We start from the raw sequence: 18,421 nt of genomic DNA on the forward strand, positions 1-18,421 counted from the left end.
CATCCTCTCTCTCATCCTCCTCTCTCCTTTCTCTCTCCTCTCTCTCATCCTACTCCCTCCTCTCTCTCCTCTCTCTCATCCTCTCTCTCTCTCTCTCTCTCTCTCTCTCTCTCTCTCTCTCTCTCTCTCTCTCTCTCTCTCATCCTCCTCTCTCCTCTCTCTCATCCTCCTCTCTCTCTCCTCTCTCTCTCATTCTCCTCTCTCTCATCCTCTCTCTCTCATCCTCCTTTCTCTCCTCTCTCATCCTCCTCTCTCTCATCCTCCTCTCTCTCTCCTCTCTCTCTCTCCTCTCTCTCCTCTCTCCCTAATCCTCCTCCTCTCTCTCTCCTTCTCCTCTCTCCTCTCTCTCTCTCCTCTCTCTCCTCTCTCCTCATACATAAGGACAATGATGAATAATCACAGATGAAACCCTTTCTAAATGAATGTTTATATTATTGATATATTTGGATGTTTTTTCTATATGCCATGCATGCAGTCTGAGTGAATGTGTTGATATCTGAACATGACTTAATTGTGTGGATCCTTTCCACATTCACCTCTCTTATGTTTTCTTTGATATGGTGAAAACCTATGGTCCCAAATAGCACCCTATTCCCTATTTAGTCTCAAATAGCACCCTATTCCTTATTTAGTCTCAAATAGAACCCTATTCCCTATTTAGTCTCAAATAGCAACCTATTCCCTATTTAGTCTCAAATAGCACCCTATTCTCTATTTAGTCTCAAATAGCACCCTATTCTCTATTTAGTCTCAAATAGCACCCTATTCTCTATTTAGTCTAGCACCCTATTCCCGTTATAGTGTGCTACTTATGACCAGGGCCTATAGGGCGGAATAGGGGGCCATTTGGGAAGTAACATTATATAGTGTATTAGAGGTCAACCTCTATACTGTAACACAACATGTAGAGATCTGAGAGTGGAGGGATTTGTTTTGCCCCTTTTCAAACCTGCACATCTCTGTCCTTTTAATGTATATAATGTATATAATATATGTCATTTATAATGGTCTCATTGTTCTGGGTAACATTCACATTACATTTCCTCATCCATCAAGTTAGCTAGCTACAACGTGGAAACAAAAGTACTGTACATATTTTCATAATAAACACTTGTAACCCAAAGGGCAAACGTTCTAGACATCGGGGGGGAAACGAGATTTGGATATGTTGTTCACACCATGGAAAAAGGACCAACAGTTTCAACGCAAAACGGCCCAGTGTAGAGAGGTGACGAGTGAGTAAATATAGCCTGTGTGTGTGTGTGTGTGTGTGTGTGTGTGTGTGTGTGTGTGTGTGTGTGTGTAGTAGTGGTGGGAAAAGCACCCAATTGCCATACTCCAGTAAAAGTGAAAGTCACCCAGTAAAATACTACTGGAGTAAAAGTCTAGAAGTATCTGGTTTTAAAAATACTTAAGTTTCAGAAGTTAAAAGTAAATGCTTTCAATCCTTTCAAATGAACCCTCTACAGTCTAGGGAGAGGGGTTTCTAATAAGCTGTATGGAATTGTTTTAAGAAGGTCATACCAAGGATAATTTAGCTCGTTGAGAGTATCGCCCCCCCCCCCCCACCAAAAAAATAAAGAAAATATTTGATATCATTTTTTATTTGGCCTTACTGCTATTAGCCCATAGAAACACATTGAATAACAGATTACTGCTATTAGCCCATAGAAACACATTGAATAACAGATTACTGCTATTAGCCCATAGAAACACATTGAATAACAGATTACTTCTATTAGCCCATAGAAACACATTGAATAACAGATTACTGCTATTAGCCCATAGAAACACATTGAATAACAGATTACTGCTATTAGCCCATAGAAACACATTGAATAACAGATTACTGCTATTAGCCCATAGAAACACATTGAATAACAGATTACTGCTATTAGCCCATAGAAACACATTGAATAACAGATTACTGCTATTAGCCCATAGAAACACATTGAATAACAGATTACTGCTATTAGCCCATATAAACACATTGAATATCAGATTACTGCTATTAGCCCATAGAAACACATTGAATAACAGATTACTGCTATTAGCCCATAGAAACACATTGAATAACAGATTACTGCTATTAGCCCATAGAAACACATTGAATAACAGATTACTGCTATTAGCCCATAGAAACACATTGAATAACAGATTACTTCTATTAGCCCATAGAAACACATTGAATAACAGATTACTGCTATTAGCCCATAGAAACACATTGAATAACAGATTACTGCTATTAGCCCATAGAAACACATTGAATAACAGATTACTGCTATTAGCCCATAGAAACACATTGAATAACAGATTACTGCTATTAGCCCATAGAAACACATTGAATAACAGATTACTGCTATTAGCTCATAGAAACACATTGAATAACAGATTACTGCTATTAGCCCATATAAACACATTGAATATCAGATTACTGCTATTAGCCCATAGAAACACATTGAATAACAGATTACTGCTATTAGCCCATAGAAACACATTGAATAACAGATTACTGCTATTAGCCCATAGAAACACATTGAATAACAGATTACTGCTATTAGCCCATAGAAACACATTGAATAACAGATTACTGCTATTAGCCCATAGAAACACATTGAATAACAGATTACTGCTATTAGCCCATAGAAACACATTGAATAACAGATTACTGCTATTAGCCCATATAAACACATTGAATATCAGATTACTGCTATTAGCCCATAGAAACACATTGAATAACAGATTACTGCTATTAGCCCATAGAAACACATTGAATAACAGATTACTGCTATTAGCCCATAGAAACACATTGAATAACAGATTACTGCTATTAGCCCATAGAAACACATTGAATAACAGATTACTTCTATTAGCCCATAGAAACACATTGAATAACAGATTACTGCTATTAGCCCATAGAAACACATTGAATAACAGATTACTGCTATTAGCCCATAGAAACACATTGAATAACAGATTACTGCTATTAGCCCATAGAAACACATTGAATAACAGATTACTGCTATTAGCCCATAGAAACACATTGAATAACAGATTACTGCTATTAGCCCATAGAAATACATTGAATAACAGATTACTGCTATTAGCCCACATAGAAACACATTGAATAACAGATTACTTCTATTAGCCCATATAAACACATTGAATAACAGATTACTGCTATTAGCCCATAGAAACACATTGAATAACAGATTACTGCTATTAGCCCATAGAAACACATTGAATAACAGATTACTGCTATTAGCCCATAGAAACACATTGAATAACAGATTACTGCTATTAGCCCATAGAAACACATTGAATAACAGATTACTGCTATTAGCCCATAGAAACACATTGAATAACAGATTACTGCTATTAGCCCATAGAAACACATTGAATAACAGATTACTGCTATTAGCCCATAGAAACACATTGAATAACAGATTACTGCTATTAGCCCATAGAAACACATTGAATACGTTTTTTACTTTTTTTTTTACATGTTCATATTTTTGTCACTAAACTATCTCCATTCATTTTTTTCAACTGGTACCGGGGACCTTCAGACCAGTCTTGTAAAACCCCTGGGCGTCCAAGAGCAAAACAACCGACATGTACTTGTTCTTCAGATACTCGCCTTTCCACAAAGGGGTCATATTAGTGTGTAGCCCAAACTGTTCGACTTCTGCAGGAGTTGGCAGGTCGGCTGTAACGACTTCAGACGAGTCCCAAGATGCTTTGGGAAGGGTGGGGGGGGGGGGGGGGGGGGGGGGGGGGGGTCATAGAGCAAAACGGAGAACACCATCTAGTTCGTGAGAGTCTCATCGTTCCACAGAGGGGTCATAACCATTCGGAAGCTACAGACATTTTCGTTAGAAGACCGATTTGGGGTACACATGCGCACAATTTGAAAAAAAAATTATAATAATAATACAAATATATATTTTGTTGACAATAAAAAATAAAAAAACAATTATGGGTCATCTAAATATTGCTCCCATCTTTGATTAAAAGTTCAGAACGCTTATATTCTTCTAATCGTGCTAGCCTCCTTCTGAACGAGTGGAATCGTGAAGGAGCAGATTTCAGGAGCAGATTTCAGGGGCAGATTTCAGAAGCAGATTTCAGGGGCAGATTTCAGGGGCAGATTTCTGGGGCAGATTTCAGAAGCAGATTTCAGGGGCAGATTTCAGGGGCAGATTTCAGGGGCAGATTTCAGAAGCAGATTTCAGGGGCAGATTTCAGGGGCAGATTTCAGGGGGCAGATTTCTGGGGCAGATTTCAGAAGCAGATTTCAGGGGCAGATTTCAGGGGCAGATTTCATGGGCAGATTTCAGGGGCAGATTTCAGAAGCAGATTTCAGGGGCAGATTTCAGGGGCAGATTTCAGGGGCAGATTTCAGGAGCAGATTTCAGGGGTAGATTTCAGGGGCAGATTTCAGGGGCAGATTTCAGGGGCAGATTTCAGGGGCAGATTTCAGGGGTAGATTTCAGGGGTAGATTTCAGGGGCAGATTTCAGGGGCAGATTTCAGGGGTAGATTTCAGGGGCAGATTTCAGGGGTAGATTTCAGGGGTAGATTTCAGGGGCAGATTTCAGGGGCAGATTTCAGGGGTAGATTTCAGGGGCAGATTTCAGGGGCAGATTTCAGGGGTTTGTTCGTTATGTTCAACATCCCCCTGATTTGCCTTTTTTTAGCGGCACATTTACCAATCTCTCAAACGGCTAACTCTGCCCCTCTTGCGGCACACGTGACACAGAGTACCCCGGCTAGGATTCGGCTCAAGTCGGCCAATTAGAGACGCTCCTGACAGAGTGTTTGTGAGATGCCGGACAATACCTGCCGTCTTTACAGACCCCCCCCCCCCTCAAAAAATCAAGACTCTCGGAGAATGACTGCACAACTGGTAGGAAATAGTCAGATGGCTAGCTGCTGGCAGAGAGTTCTATTGCAGTAAAGTTGAAGGGCTCTGGTTAGTTATAGCCAGCTAGAAGGATGTGGGGAACCCTTCTGTACTCATCTTATCAAAGGGAACTTTACAAAAAAGAAGATATGTTTCAATATGAAACATCGCCTCAGGACCTATCTTCCCTATAGACCTACATTAAAATACAACCACTGTATGTTTCAATATGAACATCTCCTCAGGACCTATCTTCCCTATAGGCAGACATTAAAATACAACCACTGTTTCAATATGAACATCTCCTCAGGACCTATCTTCCCTATAGACCTACATTAAAATACAACCACTGTATGTTTCAATATGAACATCTCCTCAGGACCTATCTTCCCTATAGGCAGACATTAAAATACAACCACTGTTTCAATATGAACATCTCCTCAGGACCTATCTTCCCTATAGACCTACATTAAAATACAACCACTGTATGTTTCAATATGAACATCTCCTCAGGACCTATCTTCCCTATAGGCAGACATTAAAATACAACCACTGTTTCAATATGAACATCTCCTCAGGACCTATCTTCCCTATAGGCAGACATTAAAATACAACCACTGTTTCAATATGAACATCTCCTCAGGACCTATCTTCCCTATAGGCAGACATTAAAATACAACCACTGTATGTTTCAATATGAACATCTCCACAGGACCTATCTTCCCTATAGGCAGACATTAAAATACAACCACTGTTTCAATATGAACATCTCCTCAGGACCTATCTTCCCTATAGACCTACATTAAAATACAACCACTGTATGTTTCAATATGAACATCTCCACAGGACCTATCTTCCCTATAGGCAGACATTAAAATACAACCACTGTATGTTTCAATATGAACATCTCCACAGGACCTATCTTCCCTATAGGCAGACATTAAAATACAACCACTGTTTCAATATGAACATCTCCTCAGGACCTATCTTCCCTATAGACCTACATTAAAATACAACCACTGTATGTTTCAATATGAACATCTCCACAGGACCTATCTTCCCTATAGGCAGACATTAAAATACAACCACTGTTTCAATATGAACATCTCCTCAGGACCTATCTTCCCTATAGGCAGACATTAAAATACAACCACTGTTTCAATATGAACATCTCCTCAGGACCTATTAAAATACCATCAGAATGCAAACAATACAGTTCTAAAAATGAAATACAAACGTGTTTGTAGATGGACTGAGGTGATGTGATGATGACTGGGGTCCATTCTTAGCTTGTTGTTGCTGTTCCCCAAACAGCATTTTAAAGTTTTTTAATTGTAAAGAAATGAGGTAAATGAGTTCCACTTTCCAAAAAAAAATGTCCACCCTGACCTAAAACTCCCTGGTTACGGCCCTGGCTAGGGGCACGCTCCAACACTCACACCTAAAACTCCCTGGTTACGGCCCTGGCTAAGGGCACGCTCCAACACTCACAACTAAAACTCCCTGGTTACGGCCCTGGCTAAGGGCACGCTCCAACACTCACAACTAAAACTCCCTGGTTACGGCCCTGGCTAAGGGCACGCTCCAACACTCACACCTAAAACTCCCTGGTTACGGCCCTGGCTAAGGGCACGCTCCAACACTCACACCTAAAACTCCCTGGTTACGGCCCTGGCTAAGGGCACGCTCCAACACTCACACCTAAAACTCCCTGGTTACGGCCCTGGCTAGGGGCACGCTCCAACACTCACACCTAAAACTCCCTGGTTACGGCCCTGGCTAAGGGCACGCTCCAACACTCACACCTAAAACTCCCTGGTTACGGCCCTGGCTAGGGGCACGCTCCAACACTCACACCTAAAACTCCCTGGTTACGGCCCTGGCTAGGGGCACGCTCCAACACTCACACCTAAAACTCCCTGGTTACGGCCCTGGCTAAGGGCACGCTCCAACACTCACACCTAAAACTCCCTGGTTACGGCTCTGGCTAAGGGCACGCTCCAACACTCACACCTAAAACTCCGTGGTTACGGCCCTGGCTAAGGGCACGCTCCAACACTCACACCTAAAACTCCCTGGTTACGGCCCTGGCTAGGGGCACGCTCCAACACTCACACCTAAAACTCCCTGGTTACGGCCCTGGCTAGGGGCACGCTCCAACACTCACACCTAAAACTCCCTGGTTACGGCCCTGGCTAAGGGCACGCTCCAACACTCACACCTAAAACTCCCTGGTTACGGCCCTGGCTAAGGGCACGCTCCAACACTCACACCTAAAACTCCCTGGTTACGGCCCTGGCTAGGGGCACGCTCCAACACTCACACCTAAAACTCCGTGGTTACGGCCCTGGCTAGGGGCACGCTCCAACACTCACACCTAAAACTCCCTGGTTACGGCTCTGGCTAGGGGCACGCTCCAACACTCAGACATCATTCACAAACTAAGCATTTGTGTTTAGTGATTCCGCCAGATCAGAGGCAGTAGGTATGACTACGGGTTCTCTTGATAAGTGCATGAATTAGACCATTTTCCTGTCCTGCTAAGCTTTCGAAATGTAACAGGTATTTTTGGGTGTTAGGGAAAATGTATGGAGTAAAAAGTACATATTTTCTTTAGGAATGTAGCGGAGTAAAAATTTAAAAAAAAATTGTAATGTAAAGTACAGATACCCCCCAAAAAATACTTAAGTAGTACTTCAAATAATTTGTACTAAGTTACTTTACACCACTGTGTGTGTGTGTGTGTGTGTGTGTGTGTGTGTGTGTGTGTGTGTGTGTGTGTGTGTGTGTGTGTGTGTGTCTGTCCACAACTGCTGTAACCAACTACCACTGTCTGTTACTAACACATGACAGTGTAACTAAAACACAGATGACCTTCGACTGTTCCACCAGGGGGCGCCACAACATCGGTATCTATAGGAGCTGAGCCATGTGGGCTTTTTACTGAGCAGTTTCCCAAACGGCACCCTATTCCCTATATAATGCACCCTATTCCCTAAATAGTGCACCCTATTCCCTACATAATGCACCCTATTCCCTAAATAGTGCACCCTATTCCCTATATAATGCACCCTATTCCCTAAATAGTGCACCCTATTCCCTATATAATGCGCCCTATTCCCTAAATAGTGCACCCTATTCCCTAAATAATGCACCCTATTCCCTAGATAGTGCACCCTATTCCCTATATAGTGCACCCTATTCCCTAGATAGTGCACCCTATTCCCTAAATAATGCACCCTATTCCCTAGATAGTGCACCCTATTCCCTAGATAGTGCACCCTATTCCCTATATAGTGCACCCTATTCCCTAAATAGTGCACCCTATTCCCTAAATAATGCACCCTATTCCCTAGATAGTGCACCCTATTCCCTATATAGTGCACCCTATTCCCTAAATAATGCACCCTATTCCCTAGATAGTGCACCCTATTCCCTAGATAGTGCACCCTATTCCCTATATAGTGCACCCTATTCCCTAAATAGTGCACCCTATTCCCTAAATAGTGCACCCTATTCCCTATATAGTGCACCCTATTCCCTAAATAGTGCACCCTATTCCCTATATAGTGCACCCTATTCCCTAAATAGTGCACCCTATTCCCTAAATAGTGCACCCTATTCCCTATATAGTGCACCCTATTCCCTAAATAGTGCACCCTATTCCCTAAATAGTGCACCCTATTCCCTAAATAGCACAGTACTTTTGACCAGGGCCCATGTGGTCAAAACTAGGACACTTTTTATAGGGTGCCTTTTGGGACGTCGTGAGCTTTTTTAACTGAATTTAGTAAAGTATGGATGGACAGCTGGCTGAATGCAATGTATTAGTTTGTGTTTTACTGGGCTCCAGGGGCATAGGAGCAAATCTGACATTGGGGAGGGACACACATTTTGCTCTGGGAATTTCGGGAAGAAAAACAGCTTTTAAATGCTAATTTCTAGTGACTTTTGAGCAAAGGGTAAATCTTAACATATAAATGGGTACATTTACAAGACTAGGAGGGGGGGGGGGGCCTTGCAGATGGGCACGTATTCTGGTACAGTACAATCCGTCTTTGGGCCACGGCCATTCATGCTGTACTGAATATGAATATACACTGTTTACACCAAACTTTAGGAGCACCCCCTTTTCCCTCAGAACAGCCTGAATTAGTCAGGACTCTACAAGGTGTCTTAAGCGTTTCCACAGGGATGCTGGTCCCATGTTGACTCCAATGCTTCCCCACAGTTGTGTGAAGTTGTCTGGATGTCCTCTGGGTGTTGGACCATCCTTGATACACACGGGAAACTGTTGAGCGTGAAAACACCCCAGCAGCGTTTGCAGTTCTTGACACACTTAAAACCGGTGAGCCTGTCACCAACTACCATATCCCAAAGGCAGTCTTTTGTCTTGTCCGTTCACCCTCTGAATGGCACACATACACAATCCATGTCTGAATTATCTCAACGCTTAAAAATATATATATTTTTTACCTGTCTCCTCCCCTTCATCTACACCAGCCCTGGGCAATTCCAGTCCTCGGGGGCCTGATTGGTGTCACACTTTACCCCCCCCCCCATCCCTAGGGCCTGATTGGTTTCACCCCCCCCCCCCCCCCCCCCCATCCCTAGGGCCTGATTGGTGTCACCCTTCCCCCCCCCCCCCCCCCCCCATCCCTAGGGCCTGATTGGTGTCACCCTTCCCCCCCCCCCCCCATCCCTAGGGCCTGATTGGTTTCACCCTACCCCCCCCCCCCCCCCCATCCCTAGGGCCTGATTGGTGTCACCCTTCCCCCCCCCCCCCCCATCCCTAGGGCCTGATTGGTGTCACCCTTCCCCCCCCCCCCCCCCCCCCATCCCTAGGGCCTGATTGGTTTCACCCTTCCCCCCCCCCCCCATCCCTAGGGCCTGATTGGTGTCACCCTTCCCCCCCCCCCCCCCCATCCCTAGGGCCTGATTGGTGTCACACTTTCCCCCCCCCCATCCCTAGGGCCTGATTGGTGTCACACTTTTCCCCCCATCCTTTGCAAACACACCTGATTTAAACTAATTGCATTTTTAATAACTGAAGATCATCATTAGTTGATTTATTGGAGTCAGGTGTTAGCTGGGGACCGGGGTAAAAGTGTGACACCAATCAGGCCCCCGAGGACTGGAGTTGCACAGGCCTGATCTACACTGATTGAAGTGGATTTAACAAGTGACATCAATAAGAGATCATAGCTTTGACATGGATTCACCTGGTCAGTCTATGTAATAGAAAGGCTAAGTGTTCTTAATGTTTTGTATAGTCAGTGTAAGTGTGACTGTTAAACGGGAAACTCCCGTGCGGCTCAGTTGGTAGGGCATGGCGCTTGCAAAGCTGGGGCTGTGCGTTTAATTCGCACAGGGGAAAAGTAAGAAAATGTAAACACTCACTACTGTAAGTCGCTGCGGATAACAGTGTCTGTTAAATTATATACAGTACCAGTCAAAAGATTGGATACACCGTACTCATTCCAGGGTTTTTCTTTATTTTCTATATTGTAGAATAAGACATCAAAACTATGAAATAACACATATGGAATCATGTAGCAACCAAAAAAGTGTTAAAACAAATCAAAATATATTTTATATTCTTCAAACTAGCAACCCTTTGCCTGGATCACAGCTTTGCACACTCTTGGCATTCTCTCAACCAGATTCACCTGGAATGCTTTTCCAACAATCTTGAAGGAGTTTCCACATATGCTGAGCACATGTTGGCTGCTTTTCCTTCACTCTGCAGTCCAACTTATCCCAAACCATCTCAATTGGGTTGAAATCAGGTCAGGTGATTGTGGAGGCCAGGTCATCTGATGCAGCACTCCATCACTCTCCTTCTTGGTCAAATAGCCCTTACACAGCCTGGAGGTGTGTTGGGTCATTGTCCTGTTGAAAAACAAATGATAGTCCCACTAAGCCCAAACCAGATGGGATGGTGTATCACTGCAGAATGATGTGGTAGCCATGCTGGTTAAGTGTGCCTTGAATTCTAAATAAATCCCTGAATGCCTCTACTGGTCCTACAGCTATTGTATGCAGTAATCATGTGCCTATGAACCAGTTTTATACTTTTAGGACTAAGACGGTGTGCCCTAGGAGGAAGTCCACTGTGTGCAGCTCACCCTGCACTAACATAAAGAACATGAGCATATCTACTGCCGCTAAGCTTCCCAGTAAAACAAGTAAGCATCCCAGAAGAAAAGTGCTCAAAATATCCCACGTTAACATATGAAGCTTAAGAAACAAGGTTCATGAAATCAATAATTTACTAGTAACAGATGATGATATTCTGACTATCTCTGAAACTCACTTGGATAATACCTTTGATGGCACAATGGTAGTAATACAAGGTTATAACATCTACAGAAAATATAGAAATGCCAATGGTGGAGGTGTGGCTGTTTCTATTCAGAACCACATTCCTGTAAAGATTAGAGAGGATCTCACTGTGAAATACTGTTGAAGTAATATGGCTACAGGTTCATCTGCCTCACCTAAAGCCCATTCTGGTAGGAAGCTGCTATAGACCACCAAGTGCTAACAGTCAGTATCTGGATAATATGTGTGAAATGCTTGATCATGTATGTGATATCAACAGAGAGGTATATTTTCTGGGTGATTTTAAATATTGACTGGCTTTCATCAAGCTGCCCACTCAAGAGAAAGCTTCAAACTGTAACCAGAGCCTGGAAACCTGGTTCAGATTATCAGTCAACCTACCAGGGTATTTACAAACAGCACAGGAATTAAATCCTCAACATGTATTGATCACATCTTTACTAACGCTGCAGAAATAAGCTTGAAAGCAGTATCCAGATCCATCAGATGTAGTGATCACAATGTAGAAGCCATATCTAGGAAAACCAAAGTGTCATGACTTCCGCTTTAGTCGGTTCCTCTCCTTGTTCGGGCGGCGTTCGACGTCACCGGTCTTCTAGCCACTGCTGATCCACCTTTCATTTTCCATTTGTTTTGTCTTGTTTTCCCCACACACCTGGTTTACATTCCCTCATTACTTGACGTGTATGTAACCCTCTGTCCCCCCCCCATGTCTGTGTGTGGAATTGTTTGTTTTAAAGTGTATGTGCAATTCAGGCTGGTTTGCGACGGGTTATTTCAACCCATATTTTGTTGTTCTGGGTACCGTTGGTTTTGCCTCATTAAACTGCTCCGGTTATTACCCAGTTCTGCTCTCCTGCGCCAGACTTCCCTGCAGCCAGTTACGCACCTCTTACAGAATTCCACACCCTGAATATGGAGTCAGCAAGAGCAGGTGCTCCTGGTATAGGGGTCGAAGAGCGCGTCCGGGAGCACGCGGCGATGCTCCACCATCTCGGCGCCGCCATGGACCGCGTTGTCCAAACCGTGGACCGCTGGGAGAGACAGGGAGTTGCTTCAGTGCCTCCACCAGCACAACCAGGGTCTCCACTACTCGTCCCCCCCTGCACCCAGTCCCAGTGGGATTCGTCTCGCCCTTCCCCGGGAGTATGATGGGACGGCTGCACGCTGCCAGGGGTTCCTGTTGCAGCTGGATCTCTACCTGGCAACCATCCACCCGGCTCCTTCGGGCCGTAAGAGGGTGTCCGCCCTCGTCTCGTGCCTCTCGGGGAAAGCCCGGAGTGGGCCAACGCCGTGTGGGGAGAAGGAGATGCGGCGCTGGACCATTTCGAGGATTTCACCCTGCCCGGAAGCAGACAGTCTTTGACCACCCGCCCGAGGGTAGAGCGGCGGGTGAACGTCTCTTCCATCTGAGGCAGGGGACGAGGAGCGCCCAGGAGTTCGCAATAGACTTTCGGACCCTGGCCGCCGGTGTGGGATGGCACAACAGGGCCCTGATCGACCACTATCGTTGCAGTTTGCGCGAGGACGTCCGTCGGGAGTTGGCCTGCAGGGACACCACCCTCACCTTGACCAGCTGGTGGACCTGTCTATTCGGCTGGATAACCTGCTGGCTACCCGCGGACGTCCAGAGCGGGGTCTGTCGGTTCCATCCCCCAGCACCACCGCTCCGATGCCCATGGAGCTGGGAGGTGCTGCGCTCAGGGAGACCGGAAGAGGTTCCGTCACGTGCACCATCTGTGGCCGCAGAGGTCACACTGCCGGTCGGTGCCGGGTTGGTCCTCTGAGGGTCGAGGCAAAAGGCAGGGCGCTCTGGCGTCATCCGAGGTGAGCCAGCACTATTCTCACCCAGAACCCTCTGTTGCACACATGTTTTTGTATGTCACTTTTCCTGAGTTTACCCCACATTCCCAGCATAAAGCGCTCGTCGATTCAGGCGCGGCTGGGAATTTCATAGACAGATCATTCGCCCATAGTTTAGGGATCCCCATTGTTCCAGTGGCTATGCCCTTCCCTGTTCCTTAGACAGTCGACCATTAAGGTGTGTTTGTCTGTGTTTGTCTGACCTTTGACTGTGTTTTGTCTGTTGCTGTGACTAAGATGACGATTAGATCCATTTTTGTGACTAATTTATAGCCGAAATCCAGGTAATTCCAAAATGGTTCACATACTTTTTCTTGACACTGTAGTTTAAATGTGTGTTGCTGTTCTTGTCTATTAGTGTTCTGTATTTTGTCATGTTCTATGTTTTGTGTGGACCATAACAACTAATGGGAATCCAAATAAAATCATAAATGCCAATCTGATGCAAGTGGGGGTAACTGTAGGGCCGACTTGGCTACTTGGCTCATAGAGGAATTTACAAAAACCTATGTTTTTACATGGTACTTACAATAGGCAGGTACAGTGTTATTCATCTAGTGTAACTTCAAGGATCTGCAAATACACTCTGTGGAGGAAAAACAATAGGATAGTAGTCGGGTAAGGGGAGCTTTACATTATAGATGCTGGGCGGAATGGCTGCAGCAGAAAATAAAGATAAATAAAAAAAAAACTATTATTCTAAATAGTTATTATCTGGCTAGTAAATGGGAAAAAAACATTTTTACTTTAAAAAAAAACAACATTTTAGTAATTTTAGCAGACGCTCTTATCCAGAGCGACTTACAGTAGTGAATACATACATTTCATACAATTTCATTTCATGCATTTTTTTTGTTGTTGTAGTGGTCCCCCGTGGGAATCGAACCCAAAACCCTGGCATTGCAAACACCATGCTCTACCAACTGAGCCACAGGGAAGACTAAAACGGTCCAGTGTGTTTCAAATGCCAAAACCGATATCTGGTCCCAGTCAATGGTCCAAGTCTAGCCCCTTTATAGGCCTAAATAAATAAACTCCATATGAAGGAGAGGAAGAGAAAAAAAACTGTAAGGGTAACAATTTGAAGTACTCTAACTTTATAACAAAATGTGTACATGTATGTTCTCGAAACATATGTTGTTTTGATTGAAGACTCAGATGGTCACCTGAGACAGCAGGTGACCAGGTGTAACGGGCCTTCCGGTACCTCTCCCTGCCCCCACTGCACCTGGTTTCCCACCAACAGCCCAGCACATTGAAACGAGTCGGTGTTGTCTGACAGAGTTCAGAGATACAGTAAGAGAGATACAGTAAGAGAGATACAGTAAGAGAGACACAGTAAGATATATACAGTAAGAGAGATACAGTAAGAGAGACACAGTAAGATATATACAGTAAGAGAGATACAGTAAGAGAGACACAGTAAGATATATACAGTAAGATGAATACAGTAAGAGAGATACAGTAAGAGAGATACAGTAAGATAGATACAGTAAGATAGATACAATAAGATATATACAGTAAGATATATACAGTAAGAGAGATACAGTAAGATAGATACAGTAAGATAGATACAATAAGATATATACAGCAAGATATATACAGTAAGAGAGATACAATAAGATATATACAGTAAGAGAGACACAGTAAGATATATACAGTAAGATATATACAGTAAGAGAGATACAGTAAGAGAGATACAGTAAGATATATACAGTAAGAGAGATACAGTAAGAGAGATACAGTAAGATATATACAGTAAGATGAATACAGTAAGAGAGATACAGTAAGAGAGATACAGTAAGATAGATACAATAAGAGAGATACAGTAAGAGAGATACAGCAAGAGAGATACAGTAAGATATACAGTAAGAGAGATACAGTAAGATATATATAGAGTAAGAGAGATACAGTAAGATATATACAGTAAGAGAGATACAGTAAGATATATATAGTAGAGATACAGTAAGAGAGACACAGCAAGAGTGATACAGTAAGATATACAGTAAGAGAGATACAGTAAGATATATATAGAGTAAGAGAGATACAGTAAGATATATAGAGTAAGAGAGATACAGTAAGAGAGATACAGTAAGAGAGACACAGTAAGATATATACAGTAAGAGAGATACAGTAAGATATATACAGTAAGAGAGATACAGTAAGAGAGACACAGTAAGATATATACAGTAAGATATATACAGTAAGATAGATACAGCGAGAGATACAGCAAGAGATACAGCAAGATATATACAGTAAGATATATACAGTAAGAGAGATACAGCAAGAGATACAGCAAGATATATACAGTAAGATATATACAGTAAGATATATACAGTAAGATATATACAGTAAGAGAGACACAGTAAGAGAGATACAGTAAGAGATATACAGTAAGATATATACAGTAAGATATATACAGTAAGAGAGACACAGTAAGAGAGATACAGTAAGATATATACAGTAAGATATATACAGTAAGAGAGATACAGCAAGAGAGATACAGTAAGATATATACAGTAAGAGAGATACAGTAAGAGAGATACAGTAAGAGAGATACAGTAAGATATATACAGTAAGAGAGATACAGTAAGAGAGATACAGCGAGAGATACAGCAAGAGATACAGCAAGAGATACAGCAAGATATATACAGTAAGAGAGATACAGCAAGAGAGATACAGCAAGAGAGACAGCAAGATATATACAGTAAGATATATACAGTAAGAGAGATACAGCAAGAGAGATACAGCAAGAGAGATACAGCAAGAGAGACAGCAAGATATATACAGTAAGATATATACAGTAAGAGAGATACAGCAAGAGAGATACAGCAAGAGAGACACAGTAAGATATATACAGTAAGAGAGATACAGCAAGAGAGATACAGCAAGAGAGACACAGTAAGATATATACAGTAAGATATATACAGTAAGAGAGATACAGTAAGAGAGATACAGTAAGAGAGATACAGTAAGAGAGATACAGTAAGAGAGACACAGTAAGATATATACAATAAGAGAGATACAGTAAGAGAGATACAGTAAGATATATACAGTAAGAGAGATACAGTAAGAGAGATACAGTAAGATATATACAGTAAGAGAGATACAGTAAGAGAGATACAGTAAGGGAGATACAGTAAGGGAGATACAGTAAGATATATACAGTAAGAGAGATACAATAAGAGAGATACAGTAAGAGAGATACAGTAAGATATATACAGTAAGATGAATACAGTAAGAGAGATACAGTAAGAGAGATACAGTAAGATAGATACAGTAAGATAGATACAATAAGATATATACAGTAAGATATATACAGTAAGAGAGATACAGTAAGATATATACAGTAAGAGAGATACAGTAAGAGAGATACAGTAAGATAGATACAATAAGAGAGATACAGTAAGAGAGATACAGCAAGAGAGATACAGTAAGATATACAGTAAGAGAGATACAGTAAGATATATATAGAGTAAGAGAGATACAGTAAGATATATACAGTAAGAGAGATACAGTAAGATATATATAGTAGAGATACAGTAAGAGAGACACAGCAAGAGTGATACAGTAAGATATACAGTAAGAGAGATACAGTAAGATATATATAGAGTAAGAGAGATACAGTAAGATATATAGAGTAAGAGAGATACAGTAAGAGAGATACAGTAAGAGAGACACAGTAAGATATATACAGTAAGAGAGATACAGTAAGATATATACAGTAAGAGAGATACAGTAAGAGAGACACAGTAAGATATATACAGTAAGATATATACAGTAAGATAGATACAGCGAGAGATACAGCAAGAGATACAGCAAGATATATACAGTAAGATATATACAGTAAGAGAGATACAGCAAGAGATACAGCAAGATATATACAGTAAGATATATACAGTAAGATATATACAGTAAGATATATACAGTAAGAGAGACACAGTAAGAGAGATACAGTAAGAGATATACAGTAAGATATATACAGTAAGATATATACAGTAAGAGAGACACAGTAAGAGAGATACAGTAAGATATATACAGTAAGATATATACAGTAAGAGAGATACAGCAAGAGAGATACAGTAAGATATATACAGTAAGAGAGATACAGTAAGAGAGATACAGTAAGAGAGATACAGTAAGATATATACAGTAAGAGAGATACAGTAAGAGAGATACAGCGAGAGATACAGCAAGAGATACAGCAAGATATATACAGTAAGAGAGATACAGCAAGAGAGATACAGCAAGAGAGACAGCAAGATATATACAGTAAGATATATACAGTAAGAGAGATACAGCAAGAGAGATACAGCAAGAGAGACAGCAAGATATATACAGTAAGATATATACAGTAAGAGAGATACAGCAAGAGAGATACAGCAAGAGAGACACAGTAAGATATATACAGTAAGAGAGATACAGCAAGAGAGATACAGTAAGAGAGACACAGTAAGATATATACAGTAAGAGAGATACAGTAAGAGAGATGCAACCAGGAAAACATCGCGTCGCACGTTCGCCACCTACCTGTTGAATACCACCGCCGTTTCATTTGTAAGTTTGGGGTTGGGTTGACGAGTCACTCACTGTCGAAGAACAAAGTCGAACCTGGGGAGAAAAAAAAGGAGAGTCAGTCGAGTTTTTGTTGAGATAAATGCGGAAGGAAAGAGGATTTGTAACCACTCTAATGTTCTAGCCGGACCGACAGATCAACGGATTTAACACAACCGAACTAAAAACAGATTTATTGACGCCTAAAACACAATGCCTTTAGGACTGAGGAGAAAGAAGAACAAGTCGAGAGAAAGCTCGAACCTGGTGGAGAATGAGGAGGTGGGTGGACACGCCGCGGGCAGCTCCGTGAAGTCGACAGTAAACGGAGCGGGACTCCCACCACCACCTGCTAACCTGCGGCCCAAACTGGTGTTCCACACTCAGCTGGCCCACGGCAGTCCCACCGGAAGGATCGAGGGATTTACTAACGTCAAAGAACTCTACGGGAAAATAGCCGATACGTTCAATTTAAGTCCACCAGAGGTATGTTTTTTTTTATTTAAATAACTTTTGTAGTTCTAGACAGATTTAAAAACCCCGAGGTTTTCTGAATGCCAAAGCTGGCAAGGTGCGCCCTGACCCCGCAGCCTACCTACGCACAAGGAGGCTGGACTCAGGATCAGCAGTACCTGGGGGAAGTGGGTCAGAACCAAGCCTTATTTATCCTAACCACATCAGACCTCACATGGTGATTTCACAGGTATTACATTTAACTGGGGTTTCTAGGGCAATTTGGTGAGACTATTGGTCC

General features: G+C 42.4%; 2 protein-coding genes and 1 long non-coding RNA gene across 3 annotated transcripts in view; 2 read left to right on the forward strand and 1 right to left on the reverse strand.

The window, feature by feature from the left end:
* The window catches only part of LOC123723693 (dnaJ homolog subfamily B member 4), a 6,329-nt gene extending 5,206 nt beyond the window's left edge, over nucleotides 1-1,123 (forward strand). Inside the window, exon 3 of the mRNA XM_014187671.3 lies at nucleotides 1-1,123. This exon is cut by the window's left edge and continues 865 nt beyond it. The gene's annotated coding sequence lies outside the window, so the exon portion shown is untranslated.
* Nucleotides 1,124-10,379: 9,256 nt separating this feature from the next.
* LOC106596383 (uncharacterized) lies at nucleotides 10,380-14,494 on the reverse strand. The gene is made up of 2 exons (XR_006769038.2): nucleotides 13,643-14,494; nucleotides 10,380-10,797 (listed from the first exon to the last, which is right to left on the reverse strand). It is a non-coding gene; the product is annotated as an uncharacterized LOC106596383 (long non-coding RNA).
* Nucleotides 14,495-17,660: 3,166 nt separating this feature from the next.
* Nucleotides 17,661-18,421, forward strand: part of LOC106596367 (PDZ domain-containing protein GIPC1) — a 55,362-nt gene continuing 54,601 nt past the window's right edge. The window contains exon 1 of the mRNA XM_014187677.3: nucleotides 17,661-18,153. Within this exon, the coding sequence (XP_014043152.1) occupies nucleotides 17,881-18,153 (273 nt within the window). The 5' untranslated portion in view covers nucleotides 17,661-17,880. The remainder of the gene's footprint in view (nucleotides 18,154-18,421) is intronic.

This window comes from Salmo salar, chromosome 03 (genome assembly GCF_965601325.2).
Source record: "Salmo salar chromosome 03, fSalSal1, whole genome shotgun sequence".
NCBI lineage: Eukaryota > Metazoa > Chordata > Actinopteri > Salmoniformes > Salmonidae > Salmo > Salmo salar.